At 54.1% G+C, this 17,602-nt stretch overlaps 1 protein-coding gene across 21 annotated transcripts in view; it reads right to left on the reverse strand.

Moving 5' to 3' along the window:
• The window catches only part of MAPT (microtubule associated protein tau), a 43,895-nt gene that overhangs the window by 8,125 nt on the left and 18,168 nt on the right, over nucleotides 1–17,602 (reverse strand). For 3 of the 21 annotated variants that reach the window (XR_014685506.1, XM_084496239.1, XM_084496249.1), the window contains exons 4-13: nucleotides 16,541–16,627; nucleotides 14,890–14,955; nucleotides 11,061–11,969; nucleotides 8,757–8,812; nucleotides 7,443–7,622; nucleotides 6,273–6,396; nucleotides 5,619–5,669; nucleotides 5,030–5,295; nucleotides 1,971–2,063; nucleotides 1,732–1,824 (exon numbers count right to left, since the gene is read on the reverse strand). Coding sequence is in view for 20 of the 21 variants with exons in the window: in XM_084496239.1 (XP_084352365.1) it covers nucleotides 1,732–1,824; nucleotides 1,971–2,063; nucleotides 5,030–5,295; nucleotides 5,619–5,669; nucleotides 6,273–6,396; nucleotides 7,443–7,622; nucleotides 8,757–8,812; nucleotides 11,061–11,969; nucleotides 14,890–14,955; nucleotides 16,541–16,627 (1,925 nt within the window). In the remaining variant the exon portion in view is untranslated. The remainder of the gene's footprint in view (nucleotides 1–1,731; nucleotides 1,825–1,970; nucleotides 2,064–5,029; nucleotides 5,296–5,618; nucleotides 5,670–6,272; nucleotides 6,397–7,442; nucleotides 7,623–8,756; nucleotides 8,813–11,060; nucleotides 11,970–14,889; nucleotides 14,956–16,540; nucleotides 16,628–17,602) is intronic. The other 18 variants (XM_084496257.1, XM_084496240.1, XM_084496243.1 and 15 more) reach the window with 15 other exon arrangements.

A 17,602-nucleotide genomic window follows, 5' to 3' on the forward strand; every position in this document is an offset into this window, starting at 1 on the left:
CTCCCAGCTCCTTTTTTTTTACAGGAGGGACTCGATGAAATGCTGGGAGCAGAGCAGGGGCCTCCCAGTGCAGCAAAAAAGGGAAAGGGGCACAGAGCTGCTCGCCTGGGAAACCAGCAACCTTGGGATCCCATCTCTTAGCATCCCCAATTCTTACGGCAGTTTTTGCCTACTGCGTCACCCTGCCAGAGCATCCCCTGGCATTAAAAAAATAAAAATAAATAAAAAAGGTACCGACCCCAGGCAGCAGCAGCAGCAGCTCGCTTCCCTCGAAGCGGCAGAGGCTGGGCAGGCGTCGCTGCTGGCAGCATTGCAGAGGATTAAGACACGGCTGCCGTCGTGCCCCGGGGGCTTCTCGTTGCCCCTCGATTGGAGGAGCCCCCAGGCACAGCTCTGCCACCAGGCCAGCCCGTGTGCTCACACTCGAGCCAAATCAGCACAAAACTTTGCCCCGAGCACCCATGCCCTGAGCGAAGCTGCTGCTTTCGGTGTCAGCAACCACACCATGTTCGGTGCTGGCAGAGCCTGGGGAGGGATGGCGATCTCTAGCCAAAAATCCAGAGGATTCGTAAGCCACTGCAGAGGCAAGTGCTTGCCCACGGTGCGAGCACTCAGTGGAGGGAAGGATGAGCTCAGCACCTCGTGCTGCAGCCACGCACATGATGTGATGTGATGTGATGGCCAGACACCCCCTCCTGGCGTAATGCAGCAGGCAGGCCAGCCAGTGCAGGACCCGGCTTTGAGAAATGGCAAATAGAGCAGGGGACCTGCTGCACAGAGACCCAGCTCTGCAAAGCAGCTCCTCCGGCCCAAAAATAAAAGGAGAATGCCAGCAAATTTAAGACCAAGGTTGCAAACCCAGGCATGTTCCAATGCTTATGTGCCAAGCCCTCTGCAACGCTCTGTTTCCCAGGGAGGGCATCCCCAGAGACCAAAAACAGCACAACAAAAAGCCATTGGGAACGTCTGAGGGGCACCCGATGGCTGCCTCAGGTGGCCACAGACCGTGGGCTGCACCATTTGGGGTCTCGGTGAGGCTCCCTCCTTGGCCCATCGTCTTTCCTGGCCCCCAGCTCTGCCTCCAGAGAGACCGGTGCAAATCCACCAACCTCTGGGGAGTTTCTGCAGGTTTCTGGCACATTAAGTGAAGGCTGAGGCTGGCTGCTCCTCTGGGAATGGCTGGAAATGCCTGGGTTCAGCTCAATTAATGCAGTGCTACTTCAGGCTCAGCCTCCACGGGCACTGGCACACGCTGGGCACATTCATTAGCACGGTGGATGTTCACACGGATCGTACTTGCCTGATGGGAACGATGAGGAACCTGGGCTTTTACGTGTTGTGCGGGGTCAGGTGCAATTTAGCAGGGCAATGAGCAGTAAGGACTGTGTTTGCTCATAAATCTATCCGTCCACTGCCTCAGCAGCTGCGTCACTGCCTGCTAGAGACCACCCGTCCTGCAGGCAATGAGGCTTTGAGCCTTCCAGGTAGTGTAAAACCTCGGGGTTAACGGGACGGTTCGTTTCAGACACGGGTCAGTTAGTTCTGTCCACGTCCAGGACTTGTTAGGGTTCCTCTACCCACGTCTTCTGGGTTAATGGGTTAAAGGACAGCACGCCACCAATGGCTATCTGACGGCGGGGCCGCTGCAGATAGCATTGGGGATTCGGTGTCTAGAACATGCCACTACTGGTCAGGATGATCACAGAGCATTCCAAGTGTGAAGGTACTCACACTGCCTCCTCCCGGGACGTGTTTGATATTATCCTTTGAGCCACACCTGGATTGAACGCTGCTATAGTCCAACTTCTTATTAACAATCTGCACCTTTGGTAGCCAGAAAAGAGTCATTGCACGTCACCAATAGCTATCTGACGGCACGGTCGCTGCAGATAGCATTGGCAGTTCAGTGTACACAACATGCCACTTAGTATAAGAACCATTATAGTGCATGAAAGTGTGAAGGTACTCACACTGCCTCCTCCTGGGATGTGTTTGATATTATCCTTTGAGCCACACTTGGATTGAACGCTGCTAAAGTCCAGCTTCTTATTAATAATCTGCACCTTTGGTAGCCAGAAAAGAGCGTGAGAAACAACATGATCATCTGCAGCTTGACCATGCGAAATAGCACTAAAACCAGGAGCCTGCCTTCCAGCGTCAGGAGCAGAGGAGGAGCTCTGGCTGGCTGCACGGCTCTGCTCACGGGTTGGAAACCGAAGACGGAGGTGGGCGAGCTTTAGCCAGGGATTACTGATGTCTGGCTGGCAAGGCAGCCCCGGTTTCCAAGGCAGAACACCAGCAGAAAAGCCAGCGACCCGCCTTTGCTTTCCCCAAACAAAAGGAGGGAGCTGCTGGGCAGCAAACGCGCTGCAGAGCGGCAGTGCTCAGTGACTCAGCACCTGCATCGGGCGGGCTGGGAGGAGGGATGGGGCTGAGGAAAACCCCGGGGCTCAGCACCCCGTCCCGTGCCAGCCCACATCTCCCCTCCCTTGCACGGAGATGCAGAGCAAACTGCGATGGATGCCCAGAGCATCCTGGAGAGCAGCCCGGAGGGGACTGAGAGCTCCGCACTGCGCAGGGCTCCAACTCCCTCTGCAGTTCCGAGGAGAAAACGCCGTGGCTGCCAGGGACGAGGTCCCACGCCGGCAGTTTTCTTAACCCCCGTGCAGATAAGATGATCGGACAGCCCAGGCCAACCCCAAAGGCTCTGCCCCATATTCCTGACACCACCTCGGGTAGGAAATGGCTTGGTACCCCGGGAACCACACGCCCCGCTAACATCACCCTCCAGTCCTGAGGCCTGCCTGCCCTCTCCCTGATTTTTTGTACTACAGAAGCTGTTTCCACTTAGTTTTGTTCTGCTTTTTGTGTTTTTTATAAGGCCAGTGATGCTGGAGTGGCCCCACACATAGGAGGAGCTGTGCCAGAAGAGACACCGATGGAGGTACAGTCCCTGCTCCTTCCCCTGCTCGGGCTGGGTTTGTTTCCTGACCTAAACCAGGGCTCTGGCTGGGCACAAAACCTCACTCTCCGTTTCCCCAGCCTGCTGCAGCAAGGATTGCTCCTCACTGAACCACGGTTCTCCAGCACGAGGAGCACCAAGCCCCCTGACAGAAGCCCCCTGTGCTGTTTTTCAAGTCCAGATCAATGAATCCTGCAGATCAGGGCACAGCTCGGCTCGTCCGGGCTTACCGAGGGCAGTACTCAGAGAACCACCTACCCAAGTGCTCGGTGCAGGAGCACTGGGAAGGATTTGGTCTGGCTGACTTCTGGCTCACGTGCTCCACGTTCCCTAGGCTGGGTGAAATTTGTGTGGAGAGAGGAGGCTGCAGGGCCACCTTCTGCCAGCCTAAACCCAGGCTTGTGGGGTCGGCCCCTTCCACTCCAGCGGCAGCCGCTGAGCTCAGAGCCGCCTCGTGCCCTATAGATCCCCCAGCAGAGCACCCAGCCATGCTCCCCTGCAAGGAGCAATGAATCGTCCCGAATTCAGCATGTTGCCCGAGAGAGAAGCCAACAAAGGGAAAAAAAAAATAGCAAAAGCTGGATGAAAAAGAACAAGCAAACAGTTTGACCCGTTTACAGCAAGCGGGAGGGCTCCTAAACTCCCAGAGGAGCGGTGTTTTGAGGGGTGGCAGAAAAATATAAGCGTGGTGCTACGCAGGCAGGAGGGATGAGACTGGGGACACAGGCAGCTGACGGGACACATGCTGCTCTGCCCTGCTAACAGCCAGGGTCCAGAGACCGTAACTGACCCCCGGACTGCAGCAGAGAGCAAAATGTGCATCGTCCAGCAAACCGCCAGCCCATGCACCTCCAGAAATGCAAAAGCCCGCTGCTCTCTGCGATGGAGAGGAGCCATCTCACAGCCTCCCCCCGTGCCAAAGGCTCAGAGGCACGGAGCCACCGGGTGGCACGAAGCAGCAGGCACCGCTCGGACGTGTCGTGGTCCTGCTGCTTCGGCAGCTGCAGGCACGAGCACGCAGCAAATCCTGGCTGCAGCGGGCACCAGGCGTGTGGTTGTGCCGTGTAACGTCCCCGTAAGAGCCACCAGGCCCTCAGCCAGGTCTGTGCCAGGGCTTTGCAAAAGTCTCTGCCACTGGGCTTGCAAAATTCAACGTGCCACCCTCGTTCCCGAGCGCTCGGAGCCCAGCGTTCGTTTTGCTGCTCCCTCTGGGAGTGAAAAGCAGCAGGGGCTGGAGGATAAAACACTGCCACCACTTCTGGCCGTGCCACACTGCACCAGCAGCTGATGGCAGCCTGCAGCCCACAGCCCTGCCAGCAGAACCAAGATCCCAAACCCCAGTGCTTTAGGAAAACCGCTCAGCTCCTGCACTGCTTCCCTCACCAGACCTGAGCCGACAAATCCTGGCCACAGCAGCAGCTCCAGCTCAGCCCCAGCCCCATCCCAGCAGGGCTGCAGTCGCCCCCAGAGCCCCGGCTGGCCCCAGGAGGAAAGCACCCAGCAGGAACCCCCCGTCGGACCCCAGAGCCCTGCGGTCTCAGCGCTGGCCGTGTTTTGGGGCCGGCCCAGCGAGCCCAAAGCTCTCTGCCCTCAGAGACCACAACCACGACCTGGCAGAGGCTGCAGTTCTCCTGGGGGTGGTTGACCTAACCCGAGACCCTCGCAGGACGCGGCCATCGTCTCGAAGAAACGGAGGCAGCGTCGGGGCGACTGCTCCAGGTAGGATCCAGAAACACAGCCTCGATCCTGAGACTCTTTAGGGCTGCAGGGCACAAGCTGCTCTCCCTAACTGGATGCCCAGGGGAATATCACTCCCCGGCAGCCGGTCTGCACTCGGCTGTAGCACCCCGTGGAAGCCACGAGCTGCCGGCAGCCCTCTGCGGGACTGCTGCTCTAAGGCAGGCAAGAGATTTCAGGACAAGCCCCCAACCCAAAACACCCCAAAACCAGAACGGGGCTGGAGATCAGCCACAGCACAGCTGCCACAGCTGCCCCCCCAGGACTGCTGCTCCCAGAGGCAGCGCTGGGTGCCCGCTGTCCCCGCAGGAAGGCAGAGCCCACATTTACCTTGCCACCTCCGGGCTGGTGCTTCAGGTTCTCGGTGGAGCCGATTTTGGACTTGACGTTTTTCAGGTCAGGCATGGGCGCAGCTGAGGGCTGGATGCGGCTCTTGGCAGACGCAGGAGATTTCGGGGGGGTGCGAACCACTGCCACCTTCTTGGGCTCCCTGGCTGGTGGGGTGGGCAGAGAAGGAGTGCGGGAACGGCTGCCTGGAGTCCCGGGGGAGCCGGGACTGCTGTAACCGCTTCTGTCTCCAGACTTGGGCTGCTCACCTGAAGTTTACAGACACAGCGAGGCGAGCACAGGGTAAGCAGACAGATGCACTTCATTTTCAAGTGAGAGCTCAAATTAAAAACAACATTCCCCACTATCTCAGAAGAAAGACATTCTTTTTATTGTCCGGATCATGCCCCGCTAGCGTGTGGCATTAGCATGCATGAAAAACCTGACAAAAGGCACTGAAACAAAACTACTTTTCTATAAGGAATTTGGAAGCATTTTTATAAAATCATGTAATTAAATACAGCTCAGATCACTGAGCAGCTCGGAACTGTGCCCCATCAAAAAAAAAGAAAAGAAAATCCTCAAACATCACCTTTCTCAGACTTTGCTGCTGCAGGAGGTGGTTTTTTCTGCTCCTTTCTGCCTGTTTAATGAATGAGAAATATGGTTAAACCTAATAAAGCTGGAAACTTAATTGATTTAAGAATTTATGCAGCTCTGGGTAAGTATGGAAAATATATATATTCAGTGAAATGCACCGTTTTAATGGAAATTCACAATGCCTGATGCTTTCTGGGGTTTTCTTCTGAGAATAATGGGCTAAGCTCCATTCCTGCAATCGAAGAATTGATCCTCTTCTCCCAGGTCTTTGTGAAATATCATCAAGAGAAAAGGAATAGACGGATTAAAAAAAAAAAAACGGAGCCGTCTAAATCTTCCAAATTGGAGGAAATCCCACGGGGATAAAGCGAGTGCCCTCTCCTACACACTGGCAGCTAGAGGAAGCGAGCAGATGAAGCAGCGTGCAGCAAGGCTCCCTTCAGGGGAACCCTCCTCAGCCCCGTGACGATGCTGAGCGGCTCCGAGGCACCGCACGGACCTCATCCTGCTGGCACTGCCCTTGCTCAGCTCCGTGCACAACCCCAGCCTGCGTGAGGGGCTCCCTACCCCAAAATCCTTGCACGGAGAGCCTGGGGGCCGCAGCCCCGAGGGAAGGTGGCCGCACGCCGCTCTCGCCACCACCTACCGGAGCTGGGAGGGGTCTTGGGGGCCGTGGGTGTCTTTGCCGGGATGCGCGTGGCGTTGGCAGAGTTCCTCTGAGCCTGCCCGGCTGCGGAGCGTGGCGTGGCCGCCTTCGTGCCACCCGGGCCCTGGGGACGCAAGGAGGAGAAGGTTGATGCAGGGGGGGATCTGCCATCGCTTTTCATGGATCGGAGCCACGCAGTACCCCCCTGCTGCCCGCCCTGGCAGCCTGCAGGGCTCCCCAAATTTCCCCAGGTGCAGGCATCCGTGACGTGCCTGCTCCTACCCTGCTTGCCATCGCAGTGCCTGCCACGACTGCCGTGGGTACATGAGCTCCCAGCTGCAGCCACAGCGCTCCCTGCACACTCATGTCAAAAGATGTGCCCAGCTGCTCTGTCTGTCCTCTGCATTTCCCCTTTTATTCCCCTCATCCTGCTAAATTCGTGTGCTGAAGATAAACCAATCCAGCCTCGGACTTTAGATCAGTGGCTCCGCTCAGCACAGAGCCAGGCTCCGAGCACAGGTAAGTTTTTCCTTGGTTCCCAGCTGGAACGCACTCAGGTAATGTGTAAATAGCCCGTGGGGGTGTGTAAATAGCAAGATGCTCTTTCCTGTCTTCTGATCCTGCAGGAAAGCCCTCCCAGATCTGTGCATCCTCTTTCTAGCAATTTTCTGATGCTGGTCTGTGTACACAAGCTGATGCAAAACAGCAAGGGAGAACTTAAAAGCCGGCTGCTCCCAAGGCAGCAGGGAAGCGGAGCAGAGCTGTGACAACCCCTACCATGGAAATTCGACATCCCGTTACCTGAGACCCGCAGTCTCTGCTCCCTCCCTCAGCACGGGTGTGTTTGTGTGACCACACACCATAAAGGCAAACTTCGAGCTAGTTTTTACAAAAGCCACAGATGTGTGTTTTCTACTCTCCGTGCAGCACCTGGCAGATCTGGCTCTGGCATGTTTCAAATACATCTGCCATAAAGCACAGCGAAAAGCTGCCCAAAAAAGAAAACAAAAAAAACACAAAGGGACCCAGAAATGCCTCGGGGAGACCAGCTAACACCCTGCAGCACGTGAGATACTTCTGAGACATGGTGCAGCCCCGTAACCACCATCAGAAATGCTTTAAGGTGCTCTCCGAGGCAGCTTTTGCCTCTCTTGCATCCCATCTCCTTACCTTGGCTTTCGTTTCTTGTGTTCCTGTACTGGCAGGTCGGGAGGTGACAGAAGAGACTCGTTTAGAGGTGGAAGCAGGGCTGGAGGGTGTTTTCGGAGGGGTTGTGCTAGAGGAGGTGTGTCGATGGGGGGGGATGGAGGGTCTATCGCCTGGGGGGTTGGCGGTGGAAGGTGAGGATTTCTTAAAAATGGAAACAAAATCAAATTGGAACAAAAAAAAAATCAGTATGGGAGGGGAACAGAAAGGGATGGCTGACATTAAATAGGATTAGAAGGTGCAATGCAGAAGCAGGCGTGGGACAGGAGACAGCTGGCACTGCCCTGTCCTTGAGGCACAGAATTAGGCAAAGGTGCAGGTCCTGGGGCACTGCTGAGGTCCCGCGGCTGCACCAGGACACGGTGACAGCCGAGCCCCCTCCCAGGGGATGCAGCGTGTCCTTGCCACCACCCTCCACACCATTTTAGCATCCAAACTGCTCCATGTTCTCCCAGACCACTGGCAGAGACGCTGCAGGATCACCACACAGACACCAGGCACAGCAGCACCACCACCAGCACTTCTGGGAGACGCAGACAGCTGCTCCCAGGTCCCTCAGCCCCATCACACCTGCTTTATCAATAACAGCTTGCTATTAAGTTCCTTGTCAACCCTGCCAAACTTCCCTAGAAAAAGACTCCATTTCCTACTGTTTGGAAGGAATTACATGCCTCGCTTTAACTCTTCACCCACTACTGTCTATCAGCTTGCCCATTATCTTGCCCAGACACTGGCCAGACTGAGCTGAACATCCTCCACATCAGCGCTGTGGCAGGTACCTTCCAAACTTCTGCAATTTAGCCACTATTAAACTCTGTTCCTCCTGAAGAACATGGCATCTGCAAGAACTAGATTATATAATTTCATTTTTTAATTAGACGTCTTGCTCTTTGCGCTGTTACGGCGCTCATCCCTGATACAACCCAATGCAGCACGGAATTTGCTTTTGCACCAGTTTGGCCCAGCAAACCCAGCCTGCTGCTCCCTGGTTTTGGGCTGAGAAAATGATTTTCCTAACTGCCTGCACAACCCCCACGAGCCACATCTTTGTTTTCAGTTGCCCTGTCTCCTTGCCCTCCAAGATCACCACGGATTGCACCATCCAAACCAGGGTGAGGGAAGACAAAAATAAAAATGTTCCTGGGAGAAAGACTGAAGGATGGAAGGTAATGGCAGGGTTTGGCACAGCCCAGTCAAGGAGAGCAGGAGAGGAAGACAGGAACATGCACAACCCACACAGGTGGGCTGATATCGTGGTGGGTTTATTTTTTAGCTTACCTTCGGTTTCTTTTCCTCAGCTTCAGCCCCTTCCTTGTCTTTGCTGTCAATACGAGCTGACAAAGGGAAACACAGACAATTACACTTCTTGGGACTGGGAGGTAAGCTCCAGCCAGCTGAGCACGTCTGTGCTAGGGTAACACGCATGCTGGGGTGGTGTTACACCTTGCTGCTCTCGCTTAAATTAAATCCCATTCCTGGAAGTATTAGCAAGTTATAAATGTTATATCGTAAGCACGTCGTGTCTGGGTTAGCAGATTATCCTGTTCTCAGGCAGTGATGCGTTAGTCATCGCTGGAGCATCAGACACACACAAGCTCTGTGTTTTGCCCAGATTTGCAGTCGGTTCCAGTAACACCCATTTAATTTAGGACAGAACAGCCCTCTTTGTCCCTAAATGCGAGTCTCCCTCATTAAAACAAACACCCAGTTGGCTCTAACAACCACACATACGCAGACTAAAACTGCAGACTAGAACTGTGTGCCTCGATTTGGGTCAGGCCCTGCAGGGTCTGAGCATTTTAGCTGCTGTCCTGTTTGGTTCACACCAAGCGTTTGGTGACTCTCACAGCGTTTCACTGCTTTGTCCCGTTAGTCCACGAGCAAAACAGTGCAGGACTGCAGTCATTAGGAGATTACAAGCGGGGAGGAAGTAACGTTTGTACCACAGGGCACTCGTAACAAAGCCCCTTTTCTCCACCTTCAGCTAATTCCTCCCTAATCTGGGAGGAAAAGCTGCTGATCCTCGCCCCAGCGTTTGGAAATAGCCCTGGTGGGTCAGCCCTCGACCAACGCTGTTAATGAAGCGCTGAGACCCTGACCCCATCCCAGCAGCCAGAGTGCTGCAGAGGCTGAACAGCCACGAAATACCTCTGGGTTTGAAGGAAAAGCTCATTAATTAATTAAGGAAATTCCTCCTGTTGAATCAGAAACTGGCTGACGCTGGGCGATGCATCTGCAACCCACCACTGGTTCCAGGCTCTGATGACAGCGCGAGCAAGCCATGCTGGCACCCTGCAGCCCATGTGCAAAGCTTTCTGCTGGCATATCGGGAGCGATGCGATGAGAAATATGTCCTGAGCTTTAGCTCCACGGGGAAAAGCTACATCAACAATTTCTTTGTCAACCCCACGCAGCAAAGAGCACACTTCTCTCTGCTGCAAACCAGAGAGAGAGGCGGGGAGCAGGATTTGGGGGATAGGGAGGCAGCCAGGACAGCTTCGGGGACGTGGCGCTGGAGTGAAAGGCAGAGCTTCCCCACAGCCAGACCCCAAAAGCCAGAGGGGAGGCGTGAGATGGTGAAGTGACCATCGGGTTTTGATGTGTCCCGCTGCCCCAGCTTCTCACCACAACTCACTGCAAAATCTGCACTTCTGCACCGAGCAGGCTCCTCTGCGACACCCCCGACCCCCAGAAAAAGCAGAAAATTGCTCTTGGAGAAAGAAAAGGTCTGAGAGCTGCCCTACGGGCAGGGATCCTCATGCTTTGAGGGGTGAACTCAGCCCTTCACCCAGCTGAAGCTGAGACTGCAGCAGCTCCAGCCTCCCACTGCCCCCCAGGTGCTCGCGGTGAAGGATGCCCAGCCCAGAGACACGCAGCCCCCGTTGGAAGCGTCCACCCTGCCGGACACCCCAAACGCAGCCATCACAGCGGCCGTCCTGGACACGCCATCCCGAGACAGGATGGAAGCGGGTGCTGTGTGAGAGCGCTGGAAATGCCCTGCAAAAGGTCCAGACCTTGCCTCCAACGGCAGTCAGCGGTTTTAAGGGAAAACTATGGGAAAAAGGACCAAGGCAGGGCCTTTTCCCGGGTCTGACCTATCTCAGTTGTGCTTTTCCTTCTCCCTCCTGGTGAGGAAAGGCGATACGAGGAGTTATTGGGGTGGTCAGTGGACACGGGTCTAGGAAGAAGCCACAGCGTGCGCCGGGTTAGCCCCGCACACCATGCCAGGACAGCGCCAGCCGGTGTTCCTCCTCTGGCAAAGCGCCGGGGGCGAGGTGAGGAGCCCACCCCCCAAATCCAAGGAGACCGAAACAAACCCAGGAGAACCAAGCACCATCGGGACAGCCCAGCACCATGCAAAGGGGGGCGCAGAACCAAAGCGTGAGGGTCCGGCAGGGACGCCAGGATGTCCGGGATTAAATCACGGGGGGGAGGAAGGGGAGGGAGAAGCAGCGGTGCTCTGTAGATCAGTCGGCAGCACGGGTCCAGGCCATTTCCAAAGCAGCAGGATTCGAGAGGTGGCAGCAAGCTGGAGGAGGCCGGGGCAGCCTTGTGGGGAGCGGGCAGGCGGTGCGCACGCACCTTTCAGGAGGGGCACGCGGCTGCCTGCTTTGTCTGCAGCGGGGGCACTCGGCTTCTTCCTGGGCGTCCGGCGTCCTCCTGCCTCCGGCACAGCCTCTTCCAGAGCAGCATCTTGGTCTTTTGCGTCGTCTTCCGACCGAGCAGGGAGGCCGGGTGTTTCCAGCAAGGGTCCGGCATCCTCTCCCTCGCCGGGCTCAGCTTCTGCCTGGGAGGTGGCTGCAGCAGGCTCTGGTGGGGCAGTGTCTGGGTATTCTTCCCCCCTCTCTGGCTGTCTCCTCTCCTCTTGGTCCTCTTCTGCTTTTCGTGCTTCGGTTTCACCAGGAAGCGCCTCTCTCGGCGTGTCTCCGAGGCCATCGTGGGACTTCTTTTCTCCAAAGGCAGATTCTTCAAGGGCTTCCTTGGTTGCTGCTGCACAGAACCCTGCTTCAGGTCCTGGAGAAACGCGCTGTCCCAGCAGGGAAGGCAAATCCTGCTCAGAAGTCTCATCAATATCACGGTCCTCATCTCCTTCCCGGCTGCTGGCATCTTCTTTTAGCGGGGCTCTGGTATCCAAAGGAGATGGCCCGTCCTTACTGCGGGGGTCAGCCGTGCCTCCTGCTCCTGCCAGCCCCGCAGCGCTCACATCAGCACCCAGCTCTGCTCCCAGCTCTGCATCCACGCCGATGCCTTCCCTGCCTCGATGATCCCACACCTCGTCATCTTCAGGTGGTCTGGAGTCCTGGTACATGTCCAGCGGGATTGGGATCGTGACCTCGATCCTGGTGGGAGCAGCCTTCGGTTCCTGTGACGGAGGAGGCTCCCGGAGAGCCCCGGCCACCTGCTTTGTGGGCTGGCTTTCTCTTTTTATCACATCTCCCACGGGCTCTTTAGGGCCAGGCTGTAGCTCTGGAGAGCCCGGCTCCCCTGGAGCTGAAGACGCAGAGTACGAAGCGTGGGCAAACAATTAGCACAGGCACGGCAAACAGGCAGTCACAGAACGTGGCAGGGAGACTGAGGAGTTGTACTATTGATCTAGAGGGTAAGAGTGAGTCCACCCTGCCCCATTCAGCAAAATGTGGGACCCTGACCCCAGGGGGATTGGAAATAGTGACAGGCACAGTGGGAGGAAGGCTCCCTGGAGTCTCAGGGGAGGCTGACGTACCCCAGTGTGCCAACACTGCCTCACCTGTGCTGCGAGCTGGCCATGAACACATCCAGCTTCTCATCCACCATCACCATTGGACCACCAGCTGGCAAGCAAAAGGCCTGAACAAATCAGGCCAGGCACCCTCCCATCCTTTGTGGGCTTACAAAACCCTGGAGGCCTCTTTTCCCTTCCAGGAGATGCTCATGCAGACATCACGAGCCCAGTTATAACCTCCCAGAGCTCAAACCTTCTCTGCTTTCCTCTCTAGGTCATTTCTAATGAGCTTGGAAAAGAGCACCCCAATGTCCCCTCTCTTACGCTGTGTATTTCGACAGTCAGTGGGGCAAAGAGCCTCAGTGGAAAGGACTGCAAGTAAAAGGTGGCTGTAACTACACAGCCACAGCAGTTTTGGACCACGCATCCACTCGTCAGTGTTCCAGCAGCGCTGCCACCATTCAGACATGGTGACATTTAAAACCCAAAACTTAAGGTCACAGAGACACAGATCTTTTTTTTTTTTAGAGTAAAAGAGACAATTATGTTCTATCGCTGATCTCATGCATGACACAGAACTTCACAATTTCACCCAACAATTGCTGCATTAAGCCATATATTCTGGTTGAGCTGGAGCATTTCTGCTAGGAACTCATCCGACTGAAGCAGAGATGTATTGAGGCATGGAGAATTCACCCCGAGCACAGGTAAATTGCTCTGAGTCAACTGCTCCTGGAAGAACGTCCACCTTATATTCTGAATTTGTCTGCCTTCAAATTCTCTTTGGTCTTTTTGAGTACTGAAGAGCCTCGATTAGAGCACTTCAGTACCAAGATTCCAGTTCTTTCTTTGTTAGGTGAGAGAGATTAAAAGAGGACAAGAAGGAGTCAAGACTGACTCAGTCTTTTAGCAATGGTCTCCCCATTTTAAGAGAACATAATGGTTAAATGAAACTACCACACAAAGACCTCCGGAACTGTGGTTTAAGAGAAATCTTAAAGTGGCATCTATTGGCAAGGGAGTATTTGAAACGTGGCATCAAGAAGCTCCTTTTCCAACCACATAGTTTGAAGAGTGTTTCTGCAGGAGCCAGCACACCGTCCTGGCTCATTTCTGCTGCCAAGAGGACCATTAAGGGCTGCTGGTGCAGGGATGTGGACAGGCAATTCATTAGCTGTGGCAAAATGTGCAGCACCAGGTTGGGAGCTGGCAGAACACCAGCACGGCAAAAATTCACGGCACCGTGAATCAGAAGATGCTTTTCCACCTGAGACTCCAAAGGCATTTTAGCACGCTCCATCTTCACTCCAGAGATCATTGTTTCAAATCCCACAACACAAAAAACAAAGGTAGATAGTAATGAGATATCCACGGCTGTGTGCATGCATCGATAATCGTATTTTCCTCCGAATCAAAGACAATCACATCATCATTAAAAGGAAGCAGCACATTATTAAAAGTCCATTTTCAGAGAAGTAACAGTTTACATAAGAACTTAGAAACGTTGTATTGGTCATATCAGAGCTCCAGCTAGCTGCATGTCCCCAAATATGACAGCTGAAAGATCCCAGGACAATATAGAAAGGTCCTATTAAAAATCTGGTGATGAACAGCAGCTGGAACCAGACTAAACAGGGCAGGCAGAAGACATAGCTTTACCCCCTCCTGCTAACAATCTTGATTTCTTTTTTAGCGGCGCCACTACTTTAAATACAGAAGAGTTGCTAACCTGAGACCCACTGGACAGGTAAGCAAATGCTGTATTTTAATTGCAAGGAGCAGAATGAGTAACTGTGCTGTGTGGAAAGCAAAGACCTCAGTTATTCCCTGAGATGAGAAGGCAGAGACCTATCTACTTCTTGAAAAGAGATGGATGTTTGTAAATGCACTAATTCAGCCATGGAGGAAAGACACTGAACAAGCAGCTTGAGGAATTTGTAGCGTGTAACAAAACTACCTTACAAAATAGTATTTAACTGGCTTTGTAAACAGCACACAAAATTAGAGCTGTAATATATGAGTGTGAGCAAGTTGGCTATGTCAAAGGGATTTCAAACCCCTAAGTCTGCCTCACTGGGCACAGAATTCAGCTAGCACTGGGTGCTTTGGAAGAATCCCATCCTCAAGTTTTCACTCGAGTCTGAATTGAGCAGAGTCAAGGCAGGCTTCCAGATAGCCAGGAGGGCCCCGGATAATTACTTGGCTCATCTGAGCAGATGCACAATTAATGCTCTAGAAATGCTCACAGCCCATCGTGCCTTTGTCAGTCCTGTTCCTGGAGGCTGGGATGAGAAAACAATGCCCTTAATGCTATATCAAGGGCATCAGTGAGTAGGTTTGAGATCGACTTTTAAGTTGATAGAAGTCAAATAATTCACTCCTTTCACATGCAGGGCCCCAAATTGACCCTGCTTGGTATCGAGCAGTGCCCCCAGCTACCTGCACCATCCTGGCTCTGTTCAGTACTTTTCCTAGCCTGGAGGATGCTCTCTTTTGCAACCTGGTGCTTTGTAACCAAGCACCAGATGGTTTCAGCCATCTGAGAGACAAAGCTGGTGCGTGAAAAGCTGCAGTTTCCTGAAATGACTGTGTGGGGACATTCCCAGCGTGTGTGACCCTCCCAGCAGGAACGGGGAGAACTTCATCGCAGAAGAAAACCCCAAGCCACCAGCAGCACTAACTGGACCCAGTAAGAGAAGCTGGACTAACCTTGAGCGGCGTCTCCTGCAGCGTGGTCCTCCAGGTTGGGGGTGGCTCCTACGCCCGCCTCTTCAGCTGGTCCCAGTTCAGAGGAAGAAGGGGAAAAAACACGATCAAAACCACAAGAATTAAGTTTGAGCATGTCTGGAGAATGTATTTACCTCCTTGCTGATTCTGCCCATCACTGCTGTACTACGAGCAGGGCAGCATCAGAAAGGGAATTGACGCGTGCCGACGATCAACCTAGCCAGATTTGTTCAGCATGTGCTGTACCAGGCTGGAGGAGCATTTCACCAAGTCCTGGGTGGGAGCTTAGCACAGGCTCCTTCAGGCAGAGGTGGAGAAAACAAGCTGTAAAGGAGCAGGGAAACCTGTGGATTTTCATCCCCACCTAGCAGTTACACTGCCGGTGGCACTCACATGAAGCCTGCCTCCGATCTGCGCCCTGCCTCCTCAGTGTCTTCCACCTTGCTTACTGCAACCAACTCTGCCCAGGCTATTTGATGCCAACTAATCTCTGTCTGGTATGAATCTGCTGCTTCAGGAATACGGGTACAATAGAGAAGCATAATTTTCTTCATGGCAGTGATAATTTGTCTCTACCAGAATTATTTCCAAGTATTATATAAACACCTTCAAACCAACCTAATCAATTACACTTGTACGCCACAGTTCTAGAGTCAAACTAGGAATTTCTCCATTTTCCTCCTTTTTTTTTTTCCAAAGAGTTCAGGAGAAACTGCTTCCTCCTGGCTCCCTGGTGCAGTCAGGCTGTGCAGACACTGCACGTCCCTCCTGGCCGGCGAGCTGCTCCCATCCAGGGCTCCTCCAGCAGCCTGGGATGGATGCAGGACAGGCAGTTCACCTGTGAGGCTGAGCTGTGGGGTTGTGCCAGTCTTTGGGCACTGGCAGAAGCCCATTTCTACCCACGGCCTTCCTCAGAACCTGCCTGAATTTCCTGGGGAACCCAGCAGCTACCACATAGGGGCCAGACACCCGTTTTCCACAGACAGGCCTGGTCCTCTCATGGGGTCCTGCCGGGCTGTACACACAGCTCTACCTCTGAGACCCCAATATACACAGTTTTTCCTCTGAGAGACCCCCATTGCTCCTTGCCAAACCAGGCCTGGGTGCAGGGAGTCCCCACAGAGCATTTGGGCTGAATTAGCCCCTTCCCTTCCTCTGCGTTATCCCTAAAACACGCCGCAGCAACCTGGTTTCCAGCCACCACTCCTGAGAGAGCCGCAGGAGCTGGGCCGAGGCAGGGGGCCACGAGACGAGCAGCAAGGCCCGGTGGCCACCGGCAGAGGGGCAGGGATGACCGGGGTCTGCAGGTCGCAGATGGCTCGGGAAGGGACCGCGCTTAGCCTGGAGATGGGAGGCGAAGCCACAAAGAGACACCAGATAGAAAGATTTAGAAAGATTGCCAGATGAGGAGCTGAGAAAGAGAGAAGGAAAAGCTGCGAGTTTCCCCCAGGCTGGGGAAGGCAAGAAGGAAGCTGTAAGCTAGGAAGGATTTCTGCAGGCCATGGAGAAGGAAGAAGGAAGCGTCAGGAGCAAAGCAAGCCTGCGAAAGGTTTGGTCGTTTTTAAGCACCAACCAGTGCAGCTCTCTGCCCTGTCTGCATCAAGAGATGAAGCTGTGCCTTGGTCTCCCTCACCTGTGGTTCCTTCTGGGATCTCTCCGTGCTGTTCGACACCACCCTGATCCTCTTGGTCTCCTTCCTCCACTAAAGGTGCTGTGGCATCTGAAAAACAACGCAGCTTTCACATAGCCGGTGAGCGGCAAGGCCCTGGGGGGAGGCAGGGACGTTTCTGGAGATGGTTTTGCTCAGAAAAGCACCCGGCTCCCTCCCTCGAGCCAGGCCTTGTGGGGGGAGACAGCCGAGCACGACACAGCAAAGCCAGTCCCTCGGGGACACCACGAGCTGTCCCCTCTGCCACACAAACCACACGTCTGCATCTCCTAAGGCAGCTGGAGGCTTTGCTATAATCTGTCTGAAAATACAGAGCTGAGGCCAGCCACTGGGCCTGCAGCTCCCTTCGATCCCTTCCTGAACTATCTGTGCCCTGCCAGAGGGCAATCTGCTCGTCGTGACAGCCCTCATCCGACTGGAAAGAGGTTCAACATCCCTTCTTTTATGTCCTGATTTCCTGAGCCACACGCACAGAACAGAGCTGTGCTGCAGCTCACTGCCAGCCCACACCTCTAACAAGCCAGAGCTGGGACTAGTCAGCATCTCTGCACGTCTTTCTTTTTGATAATTTTTGCAGATAATGCCTTTATCTATCCAAGAGGCAGACACCCAGGATTCTGCCTCAGATTCTGCCTCTTCCTGGCTAAAGGAACACAAAAAGTGCAGTTAATTAAAACAGTGAACAAGTCCCTAGACTACTTCCAAATGAGATTTCTTCCACAACGTGGCATTCAGTGGCACTGAGTCCTACCCATAGGACTCTTAAACCAGCACAAAGTTTTGTTCCGTGTATAGACTCTGTCCATCTCATCATTCCAGCACGAATGATGCTGTACTGATGAACACATAAATACAGACGGATCAAAAAAAGAGCTGTGAGGCACAGCTAGCTCTGAGAGTGCTGTGAGTATCTTGGTGGTGCGCCATGTGCACACCTCTGCCCCTGGGAGCAATGTGGGATTGCTCCTGGCTGTGCTGAGCTGATGGGATCCTGTGGTCACCACATAAAAAGCCTTCAGGAAACAA

The sequence above is a fragment of the Aythya ferina genome (assembly GCF_964211825.1).
Source record: "Aythya ferina genome assembly, chromosome: 23".
NCBI lineage: Eukaryota > Metazoa > Chordata > Aves > Anseriformes > Anatidae > Aythya > Aythya ferina.